Raw genomic sequence first — 27,842 nt, 5'->3', positions numbered from 1 at the left:
AGCAGAAATAACCTTCCTCGTGGCACACAATATGGTTTCTGTTCTGCAAGATCTACCGTAGATGTGCTAACGGTTATATCTCATAGGATTAGTGAATCTCTTGACAAAGGCTTCCTTTCTAGGGCAATTGCTCTTGACATATCAAAGGCCTTCGACAAGGTATGGCATAAAGGCCTACTTCACAAGATTTCCAGCTACGGTATAACTGGAAATGTTTTCTCTATCATTAAATCATTTCTCATAAGAGTAGTGGTCGATGGACAAAAATCAGAAGCCTGCAGTATTAATGCTGGAGTCCCTCAGGAGTCCATCCTGGGCCCAACTCTTTTCCTGATCTCCCTAGACACATACTTAAATCATTCGTTGACATCTATGCTGATGACACAAGGAGCTGCTAAAAACAGCCTATCCTGTCTTGACAGAGTACAAAATAGACTTCGTGGCTTAGTGGGGGATGCCCTTTTCTCTTCCCTGCAACCTCTCTCCCACAGAAGAGACGTTGCGAGCCTATCTTTGTTTTATCGTTATTTCCATGGCAGGTGCTCGTCTGAGCTCCAATCTCAAGCCACCCCCTCGCCAATCTTTTATGAAAAACACCCGTCTAGCTGAAACCACAACACATCAAAGGCTGTAAATGACAAAGTTCTCTCTGATTCTCTCTCCTCTGATTTCGAGCGCGTGGTTCAGTGGGGGAAGACATGGCTGGTTACCTTTAATGCATCTAAAACCAAACTCCTATCTTTACATCATCAACGCTCTGATCCCCATCTGGCATCAATTGAAATGGATGGCTCTCGTCTAGGAGAAGCCCCATGTTTTGACAAGCTTCTGGGCTTGACCTTTACTCCTGATCTGAAATGGAACACGTACATCAAGTCTGTTGCCAAGGTTGCTGGAAAGATGGTGGGATCCTTCTACCGCTCCAGAAGATATCTCACTACTGATGCAATTCTCTATCTATATAAAAGCCAAGTACGCCCAAGGATGGAATACTGCTGCCATATCTGGGCAGGAGCTGCTAAAAACCTATCCTGTCTTGACAGAGTACAAAATAGACTTCATGGCTTAGTGGGGGATGCCCCTTTCTCTTCCCTGCAACCTCTCTCCCATAGAGACGTTGCGAGCCTATTTTTGTTTTATCGTTATTTACATGGCAGGTGCTCGTCTGAGCTCCAATCTCAAGCCCCCCCCTCGCCAATCTTTTATGAAAAACACCCGTCTAGCTGAAACTACTGTCAAAAATTTTCCCCACTCTTTATCCGTGCCTAAATCAAAACGTAGATTCCATGAACAAAGCTTCTTTCTTAGAAGTGCACGCCTGTGGAACTCTGTTCTGTCCGCCTGCTTCCCACCTGACTACAACCTGGATGTCTTCAAGTCCAACGTAAACAAATTCCTGATGAACCGCCCCCTTAAGTAGACACTTTTATTAAATCCCCACACTAACGTACTGTACATGCAATAACCCTTATCCCTGAGTGGCTTCCGGGCCTTGATAAGTGGTGATCACCTTGTAAAAAAAAAAAAAAAGAATTAAAATATAAGGCTTTGTGCTCTAGAAAAATTGTGGTATTCAATAGGCTGGGGAGTCACTAGTTTGCACTACTGGCATAATTGTGATAACTTGTCTCGTGTCACTTACCTTTGCATATGAATTCCAAGAGAATTTGATATCGAAAACATATCATAAGTACTTTGCCAATATTTTATTTTGTTTAAGATCAAGTATACGGCTTTTATAAACAGGCTGTATGATTTTTTAATATGAAAATATGCAAAAGTTTGAATATTCTGCATGACGTCAATCAGGTTGCTACTTTTCATTTTCGTTTCAGGAAGTTGCTACGTCTCTTCAGCATTTTCTTTTCATGACCACGATTTCTCTTTTTCCAAATTCAACAAACACTTGAAGAATTCGAATTCAATCCAATTTCATTACATTGGCATATTAAACAATACAAGGAAGACTATATCAAATGTAAATTTCGATTAAAATATTTAAGTCCTTCAATATTCAAATTCTCCGGAGGATCGAAAAGCAGGAATGGGGCAACATGGAATCGTCGTTGAATTATGACACTTAATCCCTGAATTGATATCGGCATTCACTGAGACTTCATTTATATTTTCTGCTATTGATTCAACAAAGCTGAACATGATGAAACGATTTAGACTATGGTGATTGTCTGTCTGTTGTGTACCAATCTGAAAAGATTATGATATCGAAAACCTGCCACTCGAGCAAAAGTGAGTATGTTTTATTTAGTCTACTATTGAAAATTTGTTACAATTTCAGTGTTACCTGGTTATGTAAAGTTTTTCAAAGATTACAGATAATGCTTTTATAAACAGGTTGTAGTGTATGTTAATATGAAAATGTGCAAGAGTCTGAATAATCTGTATTGATTTTCTGATAATTTATTAGAATTAAAAAATAAATAAATAAATAAATAAAAAATTTGGAACAATAATTGAATAAATAAGATTGTAGGGAACAGATTCTGGTCATAACAAGGTTGTTCCCCTTGGTTGTGTCTGAAAAGGCTCAGAGAGTATTTAGAATTCACTGCCCTTGCATATCTCCAACGAAGGTCCTAAAAAATAAAGAATATCTGTGTCCTTCGGAAAGCAAAGTAGTCGATCTTGAAATGTCTTTTCTATTCTTTATGATGTTATGTCTTTGATAAATGTCAGCTGTAAATAAATGTGTTCATTTTATTTGGTTTTAGCTTCATCTATCTTTCGGTCTAGTGATTCTTTTCACCAAGGATCATTGTATATCAAAACCCAAAGGCCACTCAGGGTTAAGGGTTAATGAATCTCAGGTGTCCGGTGAGACCACACTGGTTGATAATAGTGGAACTTGAGTAGGATTTGATTATTTAAAAAGACATCTCGAGAAGAACTTGAAAACGACATAGTTAGCTGAGAAGCTGGGAAGGTTCTAGAGAATAAAAAAAAAAACTTTGGTTATGGAATTTTCGTTTCATTTTAGGTACAGGAAACTGTTGACAGTGATTGTAGCTAGACGAGGGTTTGTTGCTAATATTTTACAGGAGAGTAAGGAGGGTTTGTATGGATCTGAAACTTTGACTCTTTCAGCAAAACAACAGTGTCGTTTGAGAAGAGTACTCAATCTCTCATGGCGAAAACCACCCAACTCTAGAAATAATATATGCAGACTTACCAGTTTGTAAAAGACGTTTTCAGTTTGCTGGACATTGTGCATGTACCACAGATGAACTTGTTTCATCATTTGTACTGTGGAGGCACCCATCGATCACGAAAGTTAACTTTTCCAGATAGGATACAACGAGATACATTTATCTCAAGGAAAATCTTTTGGGTGCTATGACAGATAGGGAATACTGGAAGGGTGTAGTGAGTTCAATCTCGGCTGAGGCCGCAAGATGATGATGATGAAGGAGGGTTTGTTGCTAATGTTTTACAGAAGGATAAAGTAAAGTTCAATCGAGTACTTGTCATGAAAATGTTTACAGAGCATAGATAGAAAAAAAAAAGTAAAGAGCAGAAAATGACATCATCCACTAGATTTTTAAGTCGTTTTTTTTTTGTTTTTGTTGTTTTTTTGTTTTTTTTTGTTTTTGGTTTTTGGGTTTTTTTGCACTGTAAAGCAAGAAAGGTTACTATCAGCAGCTCCTTCCCAGATGTGTCAACAATACTCCATCTTAAGATATATTTGGCTCTTATACAGGTAGAGGATTGCATTTAGGATGAGATAATTTCTGGAGCAGTAGAACGATCCAACCGATTATTGTGCCCGTGCCACATGATGTGTGGCACGTGCTGTGTTTTGGAATATTTGTTTAATACATCGACAACCGTGAAATAAAATAACTCATACTCTAACAAGACAAAAAGTGAAGAACAAAACAAATAATAAAAAAAAAGATAGAGGATTATGTCAGGAAGGAGATAACTTCTGGAGCAGTGGAATGATCCAATCAATTTTTAATAGATGGAATACTGTGAATTAAAATAACTCATAACGTAACAAAGTAATAAAGAACAAAATAATAAGAAACAAAACGATTACCAATGACATGGACTGTGTAGTTGCATTTGACTTCCTCGTTAGTTTCTTCTGAAGTGGCAATCACTTTTATTTTTGTATTACCAAAAGAGAATCTGTTCAAATCTGGAATAATCATAAAACTTCTCGCTCCTTGAACGACAGGGATAATGGCTGGAACGCTGCTTTTGCCCTTGGGAAGAATGATGTGCACATCTGGTGGACAGACTACACCTTTGACGGGTTCAACTGGAAAATAAAAAAAAAACCGACGGATTAAGTTTAGAAAAATTTATGACTTAATTTATTTTGGTTAGGTTTATTATTATTATTTTTAGTAGTAGTAGTAGTAGTAGTAGTAGTAGTAGTAGCATTATTTATTGATGGAGACAAAATCAGAAAGATTTTGGTAAATAGTAGTAATATTTACTCACTAGTTTTCTCTATGATTGTTTACAAGTGATCGCTCATTACTAAGAACAGGTCGTGTTCTCTTTGGAGTTTGAGTGAGACCACATTTCTGCAGATTTTCAGTATTTTCCACTTCTTTCAATAACCATAGCAAATCATTTGTGTTCCGTTCAATATTGATTTTTTTTTCTGGAACTTGCTGCAAGACAGCGTTCCCCCCCCCAGCCTTACCATTCTCCTCGTCCCTACATGAATATCATACATGGTACCGACTAGTGCTAATATCACCAATGGGCTAATCGGGCATTTTCTTACATCTCTTCATTTTGTTTTATTTCAGTTTCATTTTCTTCCTTTTGTTTTATTTCATAAGGATTTTAAAACGATGGTAGAGTTTGATTATTAAAGTGAATGGCTCAACAAGAATTTGTTGACATTAGATTTGAAAACGATGATGTTGCAATTATCCGGGAAGATACATATATTTTATATACGATATTGTTTTCCACAGACGAGTAATTCTTAGAAAGAAAGTTCACTCATGGAAGTTCTGCACACAGAGGAAATGATTTACAGTGGTTGTAGACAGACAAGTTTTAAACGTTAATGTTTTTCATAGAATACATCGATTCATTAGTAGTTAGTTGGTGATGTGGATTGATTCAACACCTAAATATTTTCTTTCTTCATATTTCTTCTGTTTTCGCTAGTGTAGTATTGATTCCAATTTTTCTTTCTTCCCAACCCAGTCTTGTCTATTTTTATATTTCTTTTATTCTGTTTTTTTTTCTGCTTAACATTGTCCTCAGTTTACCGTTTCGTCTCACTGTCAACAGAGCCTACATTTTCTGTTTTGCTGTACAACGCATGTCCTCCGCTCTCATTAGCCAGGTTCTCCTAGAATTATTGGTATTACTGTAGTTTAACTGTATGTTTCACTTCCCATAAATGATCACACTGCATACTCCTACCAGATAGACTCTTCTCTTTGTCGATAGTGATAACACTGGTTAGTAATGAACAAATTTAACTTTCCTTCAAACAATACTTTTTCCAGCCGAGGAGAAAATCTGTTAGTTATGAAAATAATACTTGTTAAATTTTACATTTATTTTCAGCATCCTTTTATGTTGGAATTTTCTATTATAGTTACACAGCATAATATAATTCTAAAGCCAATATCTATTCAAACATTTACATCCACAAATATAGCAGAAGCTCAGGATTTGGGTAGAATCGGTTATCATTGTCCAATCAAAATTTAGCTAGTCATAATCACTGACCCAAATATTGTATAATTTAATTCAGTCACAAAAAAAAAAAAAAAAAAAAAAACTAATCTATGGGAATCGTTCATGCGATACTCACCAGAACATCTCATTTTCTCCATGAAAAGAATCTAAGTGAACCCGTATGTAGAATATAATTGCGTGGAGCTGAATGCTTTCAATAAAAGTAATTTATTTACAATTTTATACATAAATAGAAAATAAAAACTTAAATGAATATTTATAGTGATGGAGAATCAATAAATAGGAGATATTATAAATGCTGATTACTTATCTAACTTCCAATTTTATCTATATAAATATGAAAGACATTTTATCTGTGTTGGGTTTGTTTTATGTCTAATCGCCTTTGCCAGCACATTTGAAATCAAGGTTTTCGCTAATGGCTTGGGAGACCGTGGTTCAATCATTGGACGAGTCATACTAAACACTCAAAAAATGCTATAAGAAATAGGATGGCACTTTTTTTTTTTTTTTAAATAAATGAATAAGGAGTGAACAGCCAAAATAATATATTTTTTTCTTTTCAAGCGATTTCTTTTTGTTTATCATTATTTTTTTCTTGTAGATGTACAAATTTCTCTTGGTGCTAGTTCGTTAGGATGTTAACTGGACAGTTTTTAAGTCTTAAAGTTCAAGTATATGGCTAACCTGTTATAAGAAATAGGATAGCACATTTTTTTAAATAATTTTATAAATGAATAATTAATTTAATTTTTTTTTTTTTTTTTTTTTAGAAAGTTGGCTTTCTGAAAAATTTTTTTTTAAATATTCCAAAAATGTTTTGTCTAAATAAATCACTACCTATCAAAGCCCAGCAGCCACTCGAGGATCAGGATTAAATAAATTTTTAGTTGGATAATGAATGCCACCACAGAAGGATTGGCAAAAGATTACTTGAAAATAATTTATTATCAAAAAGGACAGCTCGACAAGTGAGATAAGTAATTAAAACAAATATATAGTTCAACTTTCCCATGTTGCAGTTGGTTCGGAACCAGCTCCATTGTATTTTGTTCCACAGATGGGATTGTTCTAGGAAAAAAAATATGTTCATGGAAGTTCCATTTGTTTGTTTTTTTTGTACAGAAAGGAAAATTTATTTCTGTCGTTGTATTTAGGCGAATTCTTTCTGTGAATGTTTTTCTGAAGGATAGCTTTGTCGAGCACTTGCCATGAAGATAACGATAGTGACTTTATTTTGTTTGAAAGGGAAGAAAGAGATTATTCTACACTATTTCGAAATTGATTTTGTACTCTGTCAAGGTAAAAATTAGTTCTTCGTGTGGCACTTCTCCTTCGGACATAACTGGCTCTTATACATGAAAATTTAGGTACTTTCTGGAGTAGCTGAATGATCCAACTATATTTTCAGCAAACCTAGTAAGTTTTTCTATTTCAGCTCTGAAGTGAAAGTCAGTTCGAGGAGATAATAAAAAAAAATAAAGAAGCATCCTGAAGGAGAAAGTCATTCATTTCAACTGGGGAAAAGTGAAGATCCGAGTATTTAGAGGTGTTAAAAATGTTTAACCGCTCTTTATCCTACTGTACCACGTGCTCCAAGTCAGAGGAGAGAGAGAATCAGAAAGATTTTGGTAACGGTAATTAGTTATGTTGTCAGTACAGATGCCAACGAATGATCTCAGAATAGCATCATTGGAAGATCATTTATGAAGATCAGGAAGAGGCATGCAACCATTGATGTACTGTGCTTTGGACTTTTGCAACAACGACTTTTATAGACGCATTAAAGAGAAAAAAAATGATGTTCAAGAGGACTGCTTGTTAGCCAAGATAGATTCTCTGATCTCTTAAATTTCAATAATTATGAGACCCTTTTACAATGATATAATTAATACACAACTGATAGTAGGGGTAATAGGAGGGGGCCAGTGAGATAAGTAATTAAAACAAAGAGATGAGAAGGAAGAAAATGAGAGAAAGATGAGGAAGAGAAAAGAGCAAAAAAAAAATAAAGAAAGAGAAAGAGGCTATAAAATAAATTACATAAATACAATAAAATGCAATAAAAAATATAATTATTACATTTTTTGTTTTGCATGTCCCCAGTTCTCATTAGCCAGGTTCTCCTAGAATTATTAGTATGGCGTCATAAAGTAAAGCGGTAGCTTTGGGTATTTCTATAGCTCTCCCCAAGTACATTATATTTCATCCAAAAAATTGAGAGTTTGGACACCATTATCGAGTCTCTTTGGTCTACAATGATATATCAACCATGTAGATCCATATTGTAACGGATAATATTGAAAAAAAAAAACATTTTGATATTAATAGTTCTGCTGTTTTTTTTTTAGTTTGAACTCAATTGGGCAGGTAAAAAATCACCAAAGAAGCCTTTTAAAAAAGATTTTGAGTCGGTTTTCAATGTTCGAAAATTGACAGAAACAATCGTATGAATAAAAATGTTTCGTAAACAAATTCAGAACATTTATTACATTATTGTAATGAGATGTTAACAGAAATTTTGTCTGAATTTATGGTTAGACATATTTTATTTGATAGCTATCTTCCAAAGCTCAGTTGGCAGCAATAACATTCATATCTTATTAAATAAGATATATAATATACATAATCTTGTATCTCTCATATATATTACAAAGTAATCACCCTGGAGTATAATGTCTTTTCTTATCTGCCACAATTCTATGCTTCATTGTTATTGGTTCTCTTGATGCGTTCCACTCTTCGAAGCAGGTGTTTTATCTGGAAGGTATATCAACTATATAGATCCTACGTAATGGAAAATGAAACAAAGGAAATGCCGAAAATTGTTTGTATATCCATGAACATTTCGTCTTTATTCCAAGACTTTCTCAACATGCTTATTATTCAAGACAACAGCTCAGCAAGTATTTCAGAAAGTCCTGAAATATAAACAAAATGCTGATGAAAATATAAGCAATTTTCGTATATTGCACTGTGCGCGTGTCAGAAAGTTCGTTTCCTATGGACTCCAAAACGGCTGGGCCGATTTTATGGAACTTCACACAAATGTACTTTGCACAAATGCCTGACAGTGTTATTAAATAAATTAAGGATCTAAAACCGATAATCAAAAAAATCTGATTAAAGCAGGAACAGTCTATTAACACTCTGATACAACCTAACATCACAAGTACATTTTAGAAGTTTTATCACTGCACAAGAGGAAGAAGGGGCGTATAAATCCAATAATAGGGTCTTTCATAATTGCAGAGGAACGTTCGAAATGACTCATCGAACCATGATATTTGCATTTAATTCAAGTTTAATTCAAGCCATTATATAAAAATAATTTTATAAAATAAACAGTAAGTTCTCTACAAGGCAAAGTAGACTAAAGTGTACTGTGGATTAAGTCATTGCAGGTAGTCATGTGACACGTTATCTTGGTGCACCACGGTGGGTTCCCGAATAGAGCAGGCGATCAATCGATTTAATTGGAAAAATTGGGTGATTTCACTGATTGCGATGACAATAAAAGCTTTGGAAGTGGTTGATCCTTATTCAATCGCCTGACAACATCGGTTCTATTTGCTTTTATTGTATAAAAGAAACTTTGTGTGTACGTTCATTCCCTATGGACTCGAAAACAACTGAGTCGATTTTTATGAAATTTCACACAAAGATATTTTATGTACCTGCCAGTGTTCTTAGATACGTTTTTATAAGTATTGATAATCGATTATCGAAATAATCTGATAAAAGAAGGAACTGATGATTGTGACCGAAGTTAACACCTTACACAGCCTGATATAACAAGTGTATTTGAGAAGTTTCTTTGAGTTGGGGGTGCATTCAAAATGAATGTTTCTGTTTAAAGCATAGTTGAAGCATGATACTTGACTTTTTCATTTTAAACTTAAATTCAAGCCATTATCACCGCACAAGCAGTAAGGCCAGGCATATAAAATCAGTAGTAGGTTCTGTTTGGTATTATAAAAAAAAAGTCTAAATATTTAAAAATAAGAATGGAATGGCCCGTAATGTATGTTCGAATAATTTTATGAGATCAACAGTAGGTCCTCTACAGTACAATGTAGACTATAAGGTGTTGTGGACTAAGTTACTATGGGACAATGTGTGAAGCTTCTTTCCAGTGCACTGTGATGGGTCTCTAACTAGAACAGGCAATCAATCGATTTGATTGAAAAATAAGGAAATTTGGAAATGGATGATTTCACCGATTTTGATGATCATAAAAATGTGGGAGTGTGGCCAAGGTCAGGTCTCCTTGCTAGTATATATATATATATAGAGAGAGAGAGAAATAAAAAGGAACAAAGCGTATTATGTGTTCATCAACGTTTCGTCTTTATTTCGAGACTTCCTCTGGATGAATGAGATTAAGAAACAAAAAATACCAGTACAAAATATTTTAAATGCATGTGGAATTTTTGTTGCAAGAGTTGTGCAATCCCCAACCTCACCTTCTCGAGTCAGCGTTGTTAAATACGGGTGGCAAATCGTTCAGGATTACCGGAAACAATGCCCAGATAAGTGAAGAGCACATACAGTACCTAGAATCAATCAAATCAAATGATAACCAATCTGATACTAGCCAGACTTGACGCTGCTTAACTTCGGTGGTCTGACGAAAACCAGTGTATCAATGTGATTATGCTATATATATATTTAAAGACCTTTAAATACCTTGGTTGTACTATCACCCTGTATGATAAGTGTCATCATAAATCACAGAAATCAAGAACAACATTTAACAGCATGAAATGAATTTTTACCAACAGCAGTAATTTTATATTAGACAAAGATACATGTTATGAGAGCTTATGTATAGTCCATTCTTTTGATGGACCCCCAATCAAACCACAGAACAGTGACTAGAAGTAGTGGAAATGTGGTTCAACCGGGGAATGATGAAAGGCTCTTGGACAAAAAAGAAAATCAAATGCAGAAGTAATGGATATGGCTGGATACAAAAGATCCCTTCTCAATACCATCAGAGAAAGACGGCTCAAATTTTCGGCCATATAATCAGGGTTGACGACTAGAGAAACTGTTATAGAGTGGCAAAATATGTGGAAATAAGAGCAGAGGAAGACAACCGCACAAAATTCACAGTTTAAACAAATGTGTGACGAATAAAGAAGGCTCCAACAATGAGATTATGAGAAAGACTGAGAACAGGGAGGAATGGAAAGCCATGATCGTTAATGTCTGCAAGATCAGACCAGACATTTCAAGAAGAAGACTGGCAGGGAGCATTTTTCCCAAACTGTGAACAGTGACTATTTGTAATTGCGGTATATGTATAACCAATCTGATACTAGCTAAGCTTAACGCTGCTTATCTTCGATGGCCTGACGAAAACCAGTGTGTCAATGTGATTATGCTATATATATTTAAAGACCTTTAAATACATTGGTCGTACTATGCTGCAGTAATTGTATAATTACGGTATATGTTGTAAAGTAGTTGTGTCTGTCAAATGTAAATAATATTTTCTGAATCAGCATAGAGGGAAACCTATAAAATTTGTCATATTTTTAGGAAAGTTTGAAGTTGGAGGTAAGGTAAAAATTATCTTTTCTTCAAAGAAAACAAAAATAAGTACAACTCGTGTAACAGCAAATATACAAAGGAGGGGTAGCGTTTGTAGAATAAGTAAGTATACTGCGTACATGTATCAAATATAGGGTTCAGGTATGGTATTTTTGTTTTTTTCGTGTGTGGTGGGGTAGATGTAGAATGTTTTGTTATAAAGAAAAAATAAAAATGGTTAATGTCAAGTTTCTTTCCAACTCCTCACAAAAACTTTAAAATGGCAAATTTTGCATGTTTTCGGTGGTGCTGAAAACGAATATCACTTTTACATTTGGAGTAGATAAGTAGTTTTCATGATATGAAGAAATTACTTTTTCAGAAAGTGGAAGATCAGTTTCCTATATAAATTTTACGTAAAATGAGCACCCACCTAGTAATTTTTTCATATCCTGAAAACAAATTTAAATGTGATATTCGTTTTCAGCACCCTTGAATTTGCCATATTTCTGAGGGAGACGGTTGTCTTTTACTGAGAGATTCTTTCAGTAGAAACATCACTGTTTGGAAAGCGTAAAAGGTAAACTCACTAGGGTATTATAAAAGAAAACTATAAATATTTAAAAATAAAAATGGAATGGCCCGTAATTAAGCAAAGCGTAAAAGGTAAACACCGTTAAATGTAATGTATTTCGTTTTCAGGGTACTTTTGTGGGGGTGTGGTTGTTTCGAATAGTTAATGTGTACATATATAAGTGTTAGTGTCTCAGTACTAAAATTTCTGATAATAGCAGTTTGATATGGTTATATTTGGATTAATTTATTTTTTCAGGGGGGGTGTCGTGTAGAGAGGGCAGCCATATTTGTAAATGTCGAGCGTGTTCATTTATGTGTTAAGATTGTATTCCGGAATAATTGTTTTCTCAAGTCTTAGCCAATAGGAAATGAGGGAATTTCAGAAGGGAGAAATTGTTATTTTTGTAAATGGAAAATTAATGGTGAGTATATGTGTTTCTGATCTAATTACGAAAGGTGCAATGTCAGTATAGAATAATGTGTGTACTTCTTCCCGGTGATGATTGGGTGCGGTGGGAGGACATAAGAATGAGAGGGAAAAATAGAGACTACTTGCTCTGTAGATGTTGGCGATAGTGATGATGTTTCTTCTAGGATGTAATGTAGGATTTATTATAATGAATAAATGTGTCTAAAATGGCGTTTTTAAGTTACATTTGGTCCAGAGGCGAATTTTTACAATCATTTTATTCTACAAGACACTAAGTTCCCAGATTTATTTTGTTTTTTGTACAGGCATTTAAAATTGTTGAAGACTCTTGAAAATTCAGTATGTTATTGCTGTACATCTTATGAGATGACTGACCAATTTTTTATGATCTCAGGAGACATTTACTGAACATCTACAGCAGGAATTGGAATACATCCTACTAAAGTTTGATTGTCACAGCTGGTGAATATCCAAACTGCAATCTGGACGTTAGGACAATTTAGCAAAACAATATGCAATAAAATTCTGGTTTAAACTTAGAAAAACATTTCCACAGAAACTTATGGAATGCTTCAGACTGCTTTAGGGTTTGTATGAATCAAGTATCAGTTTTTGAGTGGCATAAGAGATTCAAGGAAGGTAGGTAGTCTGTGAATGGTTGATGAGAGGTGTAGTGAAGTCAGAACACCAAAATTAATCGGCTAAATAAAGAATTTCATAGATAAGAACTGTCATGTGTCTATAGCGAATATAAGTGCACAGTTTGATGTCAGTGTGGGAACTGTACACAAAATCTTTTGCAAGAAACTGAAAATGCAGAAGATTTGCGCAAAGTTTATACTAAGGGTGCTCTATCCTTGTCACAGACTATTTAACCGAAATGGGCATCAAGACAGTTCCTCATCTTCCCTATAGTCCAGTGACTTTTGGTTATTCCCTAAGCTCAAAGAAAACCTCAGAGGCTGGTGTTATCAGACAATTGAAGAGATAGAAGAGGCTGTGACGAGGGTTATTGATACGCTCACACAAGAAGACTTCTATAGGGCCTTCCAGAAGTTATTGAAACGATACAAGTACATTGCAGCCGACAGAGATTACTTTGAAGGGGACTAGAGTTTCATGTCTGTACTATCAATAAAAGTGTGCATATCAAAAAAGTCTAGAAACTTAAAGTATACTGCATACATGCAGCTACAGCAGAAATTGGAATACATCCTACTAAAGTTTGATTGCCACAGCTGGTGAATATCAAAACTGCAATCTGGACGTGAGGACGCTTTAGCAAAACAATATGCAATAAAATTCTGGTTTGAACTTAGAAAAACAATTCCACAGAAACTTATTGAATGCTTCAGAGTGCTTTAGGGTTTGCATGGATCAAGCATCAGTTTTTCATTCATATGGAATCTTTACATATTATTTTTTATGTTTTTATTATATATATTAGTGATGGGTCAATTCCGATACGATTACCGATTCTTTATAAACTCTAAATACTTTACTATGAAGTAGTTGTTTTTTCACAATTATCGTAAAAGCATATGTTAACTGTGCAGATATTTTCTCAGGCAGACAGAATACACTTTAAGTATCTATAGATTTTAGTTTTACTATTAGTTAAGAAAACAATAAATATTTATTATCCTATCATTACTGTCAGCAGTGGATATATTAAATACAAAAACATTCTGAGAATCGTTTATTGGCATCGGAAAATAGGTACTAATTTTTCCGATTCTGATACCTTAATCGTTCCAACACTAATATATATATATATATATATATATATATATATATATATATATATATATATATATATATATATATATATAATTTAAAGGAGATTAGAATAATAGTCTAAAGAGCTAAGTGTATTTTAATGTAATAGTGAAATTACTAGTTTAATTAAAATACAGGAATAGAAATCCTCCTAAATTTGCTGATGAGGAGACCGTGCTTACCAAAAAAACTATGTATAATTATTCTACGTGACTTCATGTATACCACAAATAAAAAGCACGGATTTCCGAAACGATCGTACAGATAATTGACTTTGTTGTTGTTCCTTCTTATGAAACTGATTTTTAATTTAATTAAATTTTGATTTTTAAATTTTAAAAATTTTAAAACTTTTAAATTATAAATCACATTACTTAATATTAATATATATATATATATATATATATATATATATATATATATATATATATATATAGAGAGAGAGAGAGAGAGAAATAAAAAGGAATAAACCGTATTATGTGTTCATCAACGTTTCGTCTTTATTTCGAGACTTTTATACATATATATATATATATATATTTAAATGAGAAAGGTCACCAATATATATTTTTTAACATTATTTTATTATTCCGTGTTTTGATTTTTCATTTAAAAAGGGTATCATATTTAGATCATTGTAATAATGTTTTTAAATCGTTCAAATATTTTTTTACGCGTTTCAGACGTAAAATATTTCAAATGTGTTTAGAATGTATAAAAGCAATTTTGCAGTCCATTTTGGTGACATGTTTCCGAGCGGTAGGAATGTCTGTATATATATTCATTATCCTATCATTACTATTAGCAGTGGATATATTAAATAAAAAAAAAAACATTCTGAGAATCGTTTATTGGCATCGAAAAGTAGGTACTAATTTTTCCGATTCTGATGCAGATTCTGATAGCCCAATCATTCCAACACAAATATATATATATATATATATATATATATATATATATATATATATATATATATATATATATATATATATAAGAAAGGTCACCAACAATTGGTATGTATTTTATTATTCCGTGTTTTGATTTTTCATTTAAAAAATGTGTATATTTGAAAGAGAGAGAAAAAGGATTATAGTTTTGTGGTATGCTGCTTCAAACTATTCATGATGGGGCAACACGTTCTTACAAGTGAGCATTTAATAAGAAAGCTGAGTAGTTCATAATGTCAAACTTAATGTTTCTTTCTTTTGTCTTAAGTGAAAGAATTCTTGGTGGAAAAGAAACAGAAATGAATGAGAGAATACAAAGTGCACTGCACTAATAAATCACTCAAGTAATATGGCGGTTTGCCCACACAACTTTTTGAGAAAGACAAGAGCGGGAACTTTTAGGTAAACAAAATAAGCTTTGGATTTTGATGGCCTATCCTGTTTTTGTTGGCCTGATTGAAATCATCCAAACAATGGAAACCCTGAAAAGCCGGCTTTAAGTCCCTTAAGTTTTGTTTTGTTCAGCATATAGGTACGATATATAGGTATGGCTCTGTGGTTTAGTTAGAAGGCGTCGGGCATTAAAAATGTGGTTCAATAATTTTTTACATAAAAGTAAAGGACTTTTATTAAATGGAACAAAGTAGGGACATGCCTGATAATTTAATAATTTAATAAATTTTAATAAATAAATGATTTAATAATTTTGTAAAACATTTGCAAATTTCTCCAAATTTATATGTATAATACATATGTATATATTACTCAAAGATACAGGACAGACACTAATTTTAAAAATTTCACATCCTACAAACAGAATACTGTTAAGAACATGACAAGTATTTATTATTATTATGCACCAAGCCGCTGATCAGGCATTGAAAAGAAAACTTGCCTTCGATATGCCTTCTACATCTTTATAAATATCAGGCATTTCTTGTTTTGCTTGAATATATATATATATATATATATATATATATATATATATATATATATATATATGTTATCATTAAGCTTTGTTCGATTCGGGGGGTGAATTTGTTATAACATTTATTTCCTGTGTAAGCAATTATCAGTTTTAAAAGTTGGCATTATTCTGAAGTTATTTCCACTGTATGCATGTATGCAAGATCACTATATTTTTGAGATCTTTGGTGGCGCCTAGTAAGGGTTTGCCGCATGCTGTGTATTTTAGTGCATACACAACATTTGTTTGCTGCATTTTGTGGCCCCTTGTGTTATATTGAGTTTGGACGAGGGTAAAATGTGTTTGAGGTTTTTGAGTTATCGTTTGCTTTTTATTATATTTATATAATTCAAACGCGGTAGTGTTTGAATATATGGTTAAGTGGCAGTTTTAGTCATTTAGAACTGCTTTAAAGCTTCACAGCTCACTCATTTTTCAACCAAATTTCAAACAATTATTACGGTTTATAGATCACCTTTTCAGCTAAATTGTGAAAAATATTTTCAATTTCATTCAGTAAAACAAAAGTTATGGTGAATTTTCTGGTGTTCAAAATCGTAAAAATATGTAAGGAGGTGAGCGACGCTTTTTATGACCGGTTTCCATAGCAATCACATCGCTTCAAAAGAGAAGTAACAAGTGAGAATTAAAGCATGAAAGGGAAATAATTTGGGATGTGTTATTGAAAGAAGACGAGTGCTGTACATTGTTATTACATGTGTTTATGGAGGCAACAAAAAATAAAACTGAAATTGAACAAAAAAACAAGTGAATTTATATTGGAAGCCTGGAAAAATCATGGATTACAATAGAAAAATGCGAGCATGAAAAGTAATATGGTTAAGCTCAAACATGGACAGTAAAGGACTAATTGTTGAAACTAGAAATGAAAAGGATAAGATATTCTAGTAAAAAATATAATAAATTTATAACTTAAAATATTGCAGCATAAAGGATTTTTAAAAATTCAATTTATGACATTTTATTTATTTTTTATTTTTTTTACAAGGTGATCACCACTTATCAAGGCCCGGAAGCCACTCAAGGATAAGGATAATGTACAGTACATTAGTGTGGAGATTTAATAAAGTGTATACTTAAGAGGGCGGTTCATCAAGAATTTGTTTACGTTGGACTTGAAGACATCCAGGTTGTAGTCAGGTGAGAAGCAGGCAGACGGAACAGAGTTCCACAGGCGTGCAGTTCTAAGAAAGAAGCTTTGTTCATGGAATCTACGTTTTGATTTAGGCACAGATAAAGAGTGGGGAATATTTTTGACAGTGGTTTCAGCTAGACAGGTGTTTTTCGTAAAAGATTGGCAAGGGGGGACTAGAGATTGGAGCTCAGACGAGCACCTGCCATGGAAATAACGATAAAACAAAGATAGGCTCGCAACGTCTCTTCTGTGGGAGAGAGGTTGCAGGGAAGAGAAAAGGGCATCTCCCACTAAGCCACAAAGTCTATTTTGTACTCTGTCAAGGCAGGATAGGATTTTTTTAGCAGCTCCTGCCCAGATATGGCAGCAGTATTCTATCCTTGGACGTACTTGGCTCTTATACAGATAGAGAATTGCATCAGTAGTGAGATATCTTCTAGAGCGGTAGAAGGATCCCACCATCTTTCCAGCAAACCCGGCAACAGACTTGATGTACATGTTCCATTTTAGATCAGAAGTAAAGGTCAAGCACAGAAGCTTATCAAAACATGGGGCTTCTCCTAGACGAGAGCCATCCATTTCAATTGATGCCAGATGGGAATCAGAGCGTTGATGATGTAAAGATAGGAGTTTGGTTTTAGATGCATTAAAGGTTACTAGCCACGTCTTCCCCCATTGAACCATGTGCTCGAGATCAGAGGAGAGGGAATCAGAGAGAGCTTTGTCATTTACAGCCTTTGATGTGTTGCCGTAGATGGTCGTGTCATCAGCATAGATGTCAACGAATGATTTAAGTATGTGTTTAGGGAGATCATTGATATAGATCAAGAAGAGAGTTGGGCCCAGGATGAACCCCTGAAGGACTCCAGCATTAGTATTTCAGGCCTCTGATTTTTGTCCATCGACCACTACTCTTATGAGCCTATCAGAGAGAAATGATTTAATGATAGAGAAAACATTTCCAGTTATACCGTAGCTGGAAATCTTGTGAAGTAGGCCTTTATGCCATACCTTATCGAAGGCCTTTGATATGTCAAGAGCAATTGCCCTAGAAAGGAAGCCTTTGTCAAGAGATTCGCTAATCCTATGATTAGCACAACTGCGGTAGATCTTGCAGAACAGAAATCATATTGTGTGCTGAGGTGGTTGACTATTTCTCTATTTAATATGGACTCCAGCAACTTACTCATGACACACAGGAGACTTATTGGTCGGTACTGAGAGGGAAATGACATCACCTGAATTCTTAAATACAGGGCATACTGATGAGGTTTTCCAGGGTGTTAGAAAGCACTTCTCCTTAAGGCAATGCTTAAAGAGTTTCGTAAGTATGGTAGCAAGTTCTGGTTGAAGCTTTTTTTAGCACTATAAATGGGATGCCATCAGAGTCAGTTGCTTTACTGGAATCGAGGTCCTTGATTAGCTTTGCGACCTCATGCACAGATATTTGTATGTTCCCTAGCGTGTTCTGTGTAGGAGGAAATATGGGGGGTTGATGGCCTTTGTCGCATAAAGTAGAATTAGCTGCAAAGTTCTTGGCAAATAGTTTGGCCTTATCTGATGCTGACGAGATGACCTCTGGTCCATTGAGGATGGTTGGGATAGAACACACACTTCTGTTCAGTATCCTATTTGCTATTTGCCAAAACTGGTGGGAACCAAGCCGCTGATCAGCTACTTTGGATTTAACGGACTGAGCATATAGCTCTCTTGCATTTTTTATTACTCTTTTACAGTGTTCACTGGCGTTCCTAAAAGCAACTTTAGTCTAAGTGCATCTATTACGTTGGTAGCTATTGAAAAAGTGATTTCTGTGCGCGATGGCAGCAGCACATTCTGGGGAGAACCATGGCTGGCTGGTAGGTTTTTGTTGGAATTTTTTTTTATATATATAGTCAGTTCTTAATGCTGCAATATTTTAAGTTATAAATTTATGATATTTGTGCTTGACAAAGAATTCCACCGGAAAAGTCACTTCTGATTAGCTTTAAATTAAATTAGCTTTAAAATATGCAAACCAAGAAATGATTTGTGGCAATTTTAAATGGTACCTCTATCGTAAAATTAAAATAAAATTGTGAGGTACACTCGGGCTTGAAGATATTTTTAAGATCGGATTTTTTTTTTTTTTAGCTTTTCTATACTTATCGGGTGAATTTCTGTACAAAATATATCTAAACCTTTGTGTGAAATTTACAAAAGGTAGACTCAGCCGTTTCGGAGCCTATAAGGAAGGAACTCACACTTTTATATAATGGATTTTATAGACTCCCTACCTTCATTGAATCTCCTATGCCATTCAAAACTGATGCTCGATTCATGCAAAATGGTCCACATGCTTTTGGACCATCTTGCATGAATCATCATTCCATACGTTTCTGTGACATTTTTCCAGGTTTAAAGCAAAATCGTTCTTCTAAAGTGTCCTCACGTCCAGATTGCATTTTTGAAATTCACCAGCTGTGACAATCAGGCTTTAGTAGGGTGTATTCCAATCCCTGTTGTAGCTCTTCATTTCAACCATAGAAATTGGTCAGTCATTTCATAAGATGTATAGCAATAACAAAAGTGCCTGTACAAAAAAAAAGTCTGGAAACTTATTGAATGCACCTCGTATATGCTCCTTACTAAGACACAAGTAATCATAATTGGTTTTGCTTAGGCTATCGGGGAGTTTCAGGTCCTTCAGTAGTTTAAAAATTTATGATAGTTGGGCTTGTCAAGCCGGGCCCTATCTTGTAATCACAATCTTCATGTTTAAAAAGACTTTTATTTATTATAAACTAGCGAGGGGTACCCGGCGTTGCCCGGGTGTTTGGAGGTGGGTGTGGAAACTCCGGTGGTGGGGGTGGGGGGTTAAAAAAATGTTTTGGTAGGTAAGTATGAGGATCGAACCCGAACTCTTGAGACAAAGTTGTAAATTAAAGTGTGAAAAATAAAACGTGTGACGTTAACGATTGCCCCACCGCGAGATGCTAACGGAAACACGTTTGAATTTACTTAATTACTTGGATTTGGCAGGTGCCCGTTTTAATGAGTTACTGAGGTCAAGTTTGACTGCAGGATTTTTATTTTCCCAAGATGTTATAGGAAAAAGACTAACCCACATGCGGCGAGCGACAGATGTTAGATATTTATCTTCCAGAAATCGAGCAAATTAAATAGACAGGCGAGCTTCGTTGTTAACTGTGTGATATTACGATTTATATGTGATATAAAAAGTTGTGAAGCGACCGACCGCTTCTATAAAAAAAGCCTTTTGTAGACATACAGAAAAAGCGAACACACATACATACATATATTTTTGCTTTTGTATTTATAGATGAGTGTAGACCACGATGCATTGAACCTGATTAAAGGTTACAAAAAACGTCAATAAAATCCAGTTTATGTGGTTCATGGGCAATTCGCATCTTTTTAAAAAGATTTTATTAACGAATTGGATACTCCAATGATGAGTAATTTGTTAATATAATTCCGTGGTTCATATTTTGTTAGCATTTTTTTAAATTTCTTTTCAAGTTTTTTGAAATGTATATTTTTTTAATATCTTTTCGGGGGTTTTACAAGATTTTTTAAAAAATTCTACAAAAATTATGTATTCATACAAAGTAAAATTTAATTATGTATTTTTTTTTTTTTCGAGTTGCAAGTGATTCAGATCATCAGGATGTTGTAATTAATTCTTGGTTACGATAATAATGCAAAATAATATCTTTTAGAGTTCTACTGAAACTATCCCAACAGGCTATTCCACGCTATTCCACTTAAAATGTTGGAATTAGATTTCCGAATTTTCTAACATTAAAGGGATGCTATGTTAAGAAAAAATTGTATATTTTCATTTATATAAACATTTTTATGCAATTTGTTTTTCATTTTTTTTATATTTCTGTTGAATGTTTCGTTAATTTTATGTTTAAAATATTTGAAATATTAATTGAAAAATTCTTTTAAAAAATGAAGCAGAAATATTTTGTAAAAAAAAATGTTTTTATTTTTTATAGACTATTTTTATTTTATAAAGGTTGGGGGTGTATAACTGTTCTTCAGCATACGTTGAAATAACATTATATGGTCACTTATGGTGGACTCTGTACATATAATTCTAGCATTTAGTCAGCCACACATATGAATCTCTTCATTTAACAGTGTTCCCAATGATGCATAGTGATGAAGACAAGAAGGAGAATGCTGGATTAAACAGAGCTGAGAAGGAAAAGATAACGAAAACTGTGCTGCCTTATGTTCGACATGAAAAGAAACTGGAATCTTAGGAAGATCGCTATTATTGACTTGTAATTATAGTAGTAATTACTTGTAATTATAGTAGCAACCGGACTCATAAAGTCTTTTTCAAACACTACCTGATAAATATACCCAGCGAACCAAGTGCAAGAGTTTTATATATGCACTTAAACGGACAGTTAGAATCTTATAAAGACCTCTCGCTATATATAAAATCTTTTTATATTCCAATCTCTGCTCTAGTTGTTCATTTCAACTATAGAAAGTTTGTTGAGTTGATTCTGCGTATTTTTATTTTTTCAAGACTACGGGAATAGGTAGGCACTAAGTCAATGCAAACAGATTTCTTTTTTGTTTTAATTTGTTTAAATTAAGCATGATTTAGCTTGGATAGTGGGTGAATGTCTGGCATATGGTAGGATAATAAACGCAAAAAGCCATAGTCTTCTGAAGTATGTGGCCTTTATTTTACCCTGTCAATGTTGTTAGAAAAATAAAATTTAATTTGGCTCACTTTCTTTGATTTAATACTTAGTCCTGCTCGGTATTTTTCGTTTTTTTAAATTTGGCCATGCATACAGGAAGTTGTAGAAGTTCTTTTTCTCTCACACTAATATCTATTATTACTACTAGTCCCACGTTCACTAACATCTATTACTACTAAGCCCACGGCTTCTTTTTTAATTTTAATAAAATCGATATCTAATTAAAGTTTTGTTATATGGTATCGTGAACATGTTTTTAAGAACTGCTCACATAATGAAGTGAATAATAATTGTTTGTCGAGAATAACCAAAATAATGCAAAGCTGGAGAAAAGATCTTTATGAAAAACAATCTGAAGAAATTAAGCAGTATCTTTCTGACTTTTACATCAGTAACTGACAGCTTGAAAACAAAAGTCACTCAGTCGGTGATTTAAAGTCATAAATTGGTTACCAATAATGTATGTAGTGACAACTCTTAGTTTATAAGATTTTTTTTTTTTTTTTTCATTGGAAGCTTTATGATTATTCTTGAATGTATTCCAATTCTCTTTTTAACAAGAAAATATATACGAGTGCAGTTTATGTATATTTATTTTATATCATATATGCATTATCTATCTTTGTATATATTTTTATGGACATTATTTGCTCCTCAATATGAATTTTAAAAGACAGCTGCGATGCATATGATAAGGTGATAACAATAAAAGTGGTTGAAAACTGTTCCATGAATTAATTTCACTCGTTCTATGACGTGGATTCTTTAAGACTCAGTAGTCGTTTAAGAAAAATTCTTTTCAGTTTTGACAATTTGTGTATTTTGTGTATAAAATCTGTATTTTTTCGAACTGGACGTTATTATCGACGAGTGTGGATCATGATGCCCCGCACCTGATTGAAGTGATTTAGCTCATCTGAATAACTTCAGTCAGTTTTTTTCCCCAAATGAACTGAATAGCTTGCAGTTCGAGAAAATGCTAATGTACTTGTTCTGTTCTCTACGAAACCGTAAACGGCGTCTTCTTGAAAAGATGTTCTTACTCCCGCCATAACAATAATGTAATTAATCAATTCAAATGTAGTTGCAGTGCCGACTACGTGGGTCGAACGTCGTTAAAATTGGATAGACATGACTAGCAGAATCAGGAATAGGAATAGGTAGAGCGATTGTCCATTCTTTTAGAAATAACTGGATATTAAAAAGTCAGTTAAAAGAATAGACAATAAAGTTGAAAATGTTATGTAACAAATAGGTTAAATGATGCAATTTAATTTACGGATTTCTTTTGTTTAATAAATCCCTCGATCCAGCTCTAGAAGCGTGAGGGCGAAACTGGTCAGATGGCCTCCCATTTTTTTTTTAATCATCAATATCAAAACTTGCCTTCGATCATAATTGCAATACATAAATTTTGCACCCCACAAAATGATATATGTATATATTTTTTTTTTTTACGTGGGAATCACCAATTTTATCAAGGCACAAAAGCCACTCGAGGATAAATATTAATGATCGTACGGTAGTGGTGGAAATGGAGTAGACATTGATTATTTAGGAGGGCGGCTCAACAAGAATTTTTTTATATTTTACTTGAAGACGACCATAGTGTAGTTAGCTTTAAAGCAGGTTAGTTCAACAGGTGGCATTTAGATTTAGGCAAAGATAGTGGGTGGGGGGGTATTGATGGCCGTTATAGATAGACCAGTGTTTTTGAGAACGTTTGCAAACAACCCTCCTACAAAAAAAAACAATCCCTGAAACAAAAAACATGTCTTTACAGAATCCCAAGGAATCATGGTTTGATCAAAGGAGTTCATCATTTTTTTTAACACATTGGTCGTTATTATTGATTAATCTTCTGCATTTTTTAATGATGCAGATTTCATCTTTGGATATATCAGTATATGTCTCGGCAAACTCCTGAGCAGTGTTGATTTCTTCAGGTATGTATGGATTCACAATGTCAAAATTGTAGAAAGGTGCATTTGCTTTTGTTTTCAATATTTTTAAAACAAGCGATTGCGTCGGTAGTATTCATCCATTGGTTTAATTCCAGGTCTTTTTGTTATTTGAAATTAGAAAGGATTGTTTTACTAATTTTACCTATTTTGGGTTTGGTCGGGTTAGATAAGCGAGTGCTAGTGTTATTGAGAAACAGTGAGAAGGGAAGGAATTCCAAAGCCAAGCAACTTGAGGAAAAAAAGTTATTAAAGTAGAGGGACAAAGGGGTGTGATTTTGCTGTTTGTTCAGTTGATAAGGATTATATACGTTGAGGGGGCATCAGGACAACAAGTTTGTTGGAGCACATTCCATTGAAGTACTTGCAAAACACGCACAGGGATGCAACATAGTGGTGATGTGACAATGGCTGGAGATATACCACGTGGAGTCTATGAGGGTACACTATTTTTTGGATGCTGTATGAGAGTGAAAGACCAGCTCCATGTATGAGTGAATAGTGGCTTATGAGATATAGGGTAACGACATCTGTGAAAATCTTCTATACACTTTCTTTGCAGCAGATTTGGCGGTATCTTCTATGTATGTTTTCCTGTTTCTGTTTGAATGTTGGACTATAGGAATAGGTACTATCAGTGGTTGCTTAGATTTCTTGTAATTATGATCCCATCTTGAGATGGGTACGTCTGCTACTAACGAGTGTGTCCAATGCGGGCTGAAAAAGACATCAGCTATCTTGAATCACGAGATAACTAAGATTTTACTAAAGGAATCCTTTTTAAAGCGAGAATTATCTGCAAATGTATTATTCTTCTATTGATCTTAGGTCGAAAGTAAATTGATGGCTGTCACTTGTGCCCCGAGACGTGTTCGACCACTTTACTCCGGATTTTTATTTTTGCGAGAGACTACGGGAATAAGTAGGCACTAAGTCAATGTAAACAGATTTCTTTTTTGTTTTAATTTGGTTCCCTAAAATTTTAAAGTTGGCATTCTTCCTTTTTTTAAGAGTTTATCATTTGGTTTCGCTTTCAGATAATAAAACAGGCTTTCAGGGGTTGTGAGGATGGACGGGGGTGGGAGAAGACAATCTTGATGCACTCAGTTTCTGAAACGTGAACTTTAGCTGCATCCTTGCACCCGTATCAGTTTTTCTCCATCGATTAGTTAGTCATGCTTATGTTTCAAATAGCATTTCTAGTAACCTGTCATGCTTAATTTATAAATTAACATTGTCCATCTTGCTTAAGTTTGAAATTAGCATTTTTTGGCATGCTTAAGTTTGAAATTAACATTTTCTATCACGCTAAAGTTTGAAATTAGCATTTTCCGTTACACTTAAGTTTGAAATTAGCATTTTCTGTTATGCTTAAGTTTGAAATTAGCATTTTCCCTTACACTTAAGTTTAAAATTAGCATTTTCTTTTATGCTTAAGTTTGAAATTATCATCTCCCGTCACGCTTAAGTTTGAAATAATTATTTTCCATCATGCTTAAGTTTGAAATAATTATTTTCTGTCATACTTAAATTTTAAATTAACATTTTCCATCATGCTTAAGTTTGAAATTAACATTTTCCCTCATACTTGTCTGAAATTAGCATATTTTGTTAGGCTTAAGTTTAAAATAAGCATTTTGTCATACTTGTCTGAAATTAGCATTTTTTGTTAGGCTTAAGTTTAAAATAAGCATTTTGTCATACTTGTCTGAAATTAGCATTTTCCATCATGCTTCAATTTTAAATTAGCATTTTCCGTCACGCTTATGTTTGAAATTAGCATTTTCTGTTGGTGCATTCTGGTTAAGTTTGGATGAAATAGGATTTTCATCACGAAACACTGAGATAAAATGTCTAAACAACTTCTTAAGAGACTTTGTCCGTCTGTCAACCTGTCCCACTTAAGTTTGAAACAATTTTATTAGTATCTCATCCTTAAGTTTGAAATAAAAGTGTTGTTCTTCTGTAAAACGAATGTTATTGTTAGTCTGTCATGCGTAACTTAAAAATAGAAATTTCTATTTTGTTTTAGTTTGAAATAGCATTTTTGTATATATATAAATTACATTTTTATTTTTATTAGTTTGTCTGTCACACTTAAGTTATAAATAGCGTAAAGTTTCAAAATTGTCATCAAACTGCCACGATTTCTTAACATGTGAAATAATATTTCACACAGAATATTCGTTATCTTTTTTTAAAAAATGATGATTTTATAGAAATAGATGAATTTAAAAGAGACCCTTTAACTGGGCTTAGCTTAACAATTTGTAATAGCAAGTTCATAAAAGATAAAGTTTCAAAAACTGAGTCCGTCTGGCATTCTTCCAGATGAACCATTTATCAGCTTATCTTGCTTAAGGTTTAAGTGTATTGGGATAGAGGCCAAGAGGTCACTGGTTCAATTTCCAGTGCTTGGACTTTTGGGTTCTTTTATAGAATTATGAAGAAGATGGAAATTTTCAATTGTGTCTGTTCACGTTCCATGCCTTCTAAACCTAATCGCAGATCCCAGGTCATTGTGCCAATTATTTATCACTTCAGTGTGCTTGGAACAGTTTATAACACAAAAGAGTGAGATAACATATCTGGTCACAACTCATAAGCAAATAATAATAGTTCAAAATTGGTACGGACCTCTGATTTTGTGCAGAAGGTAGGACTCGGTTATTAGCAAAAAAGAAAAACATGGCTGCTGCATCTAATTATATACTGGTGGCTTTTATGAAGCATCGAGATTTCATATGCAAATGAGATGCTGCCGCCTTGAATAAAAAGCCTGATTTCTAATATGACTGGGCGAATTTGGAGTTGTGAACAGTGTGACGACTTTAGTCACAAAAATTGTTAGATGAAAGTACAGAATAGTTAATAACTTATTATTTAGCCACAATTAGCAAAACTATTCAGTGTTATGTAATTGAATATGCAATTTTAACCTTAATCACTGATTTTTGCTTCTTCATCATTAAATCGATGACAACATTCAAAATTCTATTTAATCTCCATTAAAAATACACTCGTGTAGATAAAGTGCTCGTCCCTATTTACTCCTCCCACTCTCATGAGGGCAGAGTTAGACACAGGATTGATTTTAAATGTGGAGAAAACCCAAATCCCCAGAAAGGGACACTCTGGAATGGGATAATAATAAAACTTGCCACACTATAAAAGGATTTTTTTTATTTCAGAACAGATGAAGTGTAATTTTATCCTTTCTCCTCGCCAGCTTCGGCAGGTCCAATACAAAGTGTTTTTGAAGGGCCTCGGGGATGGAAAAATCAACTGAACTTCCATTGGAGAGTAGTTGGACCTTTGGGAGAATTATAAGTACTCAAGTAAGTAAATAGAGAACAATAGTCGTTGCTAGTAAGAAATTAATGGTAAATAGTTGTCTTGATAACAAGAAATGATTTGCAACGAGTTACTAAAAGAGATAAAGAGTGCTGGAGATCTGGGGAGACTTATCACTCAAACTCCAGGGAACATTATTATTTGTATATATCTGCTTTAGTGACAGTGAATCAGTGAGCAATCATTGTTAATGACTTGTGTGAAAACTCCTAGTGAGTGTTGACACCATACCATAGCAACATTCAAAATTGAACTGATACCAGAATTGTAAAAAAAGGTTAAGAAACATCAAAATTGTAGGCATTTTATTTTATTGTTTTTTTTCTAAAGAAAAATACAACAAAGTAGCAGGAGCTCCGTTAAACATGAATGACTCATTTGTCTTTTGATTTTTAAAAAGCCATTATTTTTTTTGGAACAGAAGTTAATGGTAATTACATTTTTGATTTGTAAGAAATTGCCACAGTGCATGCGTACAACTCATTCACTTATACTGACTTTTAAATTATGGACACTAATAGTGATAAAGAGATATTCAAAAGAAAAATCATAGAATCGAATCTAGCAATAATCTTGCAAAGTCAATGTGATTTACAATATTCAAGTTGTCTGATATGTGATTTAGAAAAGATAACAATATTCAGGTTAGCTGCCTTGAATTTTACTAAGCAAAGAGATAGCGAGCTCTTCTATTATGAAGTACA

The 27,842-nt window shown here is 33.8% G+C and overlaps 1 protein-coding gene across 1 annotated transcript in view; it reads right to left on the bottom strand.

Moving 5' to 3' along the window:
- Positions 1-27,842, bottom strand: part of LOC145261966 (uncharacterized) — a 620,004-nt gene that overhangs the window by 32,630 nt on the left and 559,532 nt on the right. Inside the window, exon 33 of the mRNA XM_080119795.1 lies at positions 4,058-4,282. Coding sequence (XP_079975921.1) covers positions 4,058-4,282 — 225 coding nt within the window. The remainder of the gene's footprint in view (positions 1-4,057; positions 4,283-27,842) is intronic.

This window comes from Euprymna scolopes, chromosome 3, assembly GCF_053919585.1.
Source record: "Euprymna scolopes isolate OS-2025 chromosome 3, ASM5391958v1, whole genome shotgun sequence".
NCBI classification, from domain to species: domain Eukaryota; kingdom Metazoa; phylum Mollusca; class Cephalopoda; order Sepiida; family Sepiolidae; genus Euprymna; species Euprymna scolopes.
The sequence above is the reverse complement of the archived record's forward strand: the minus strand, read 5'-3'. Positions and strand labels throughout refer to the sequence as shown.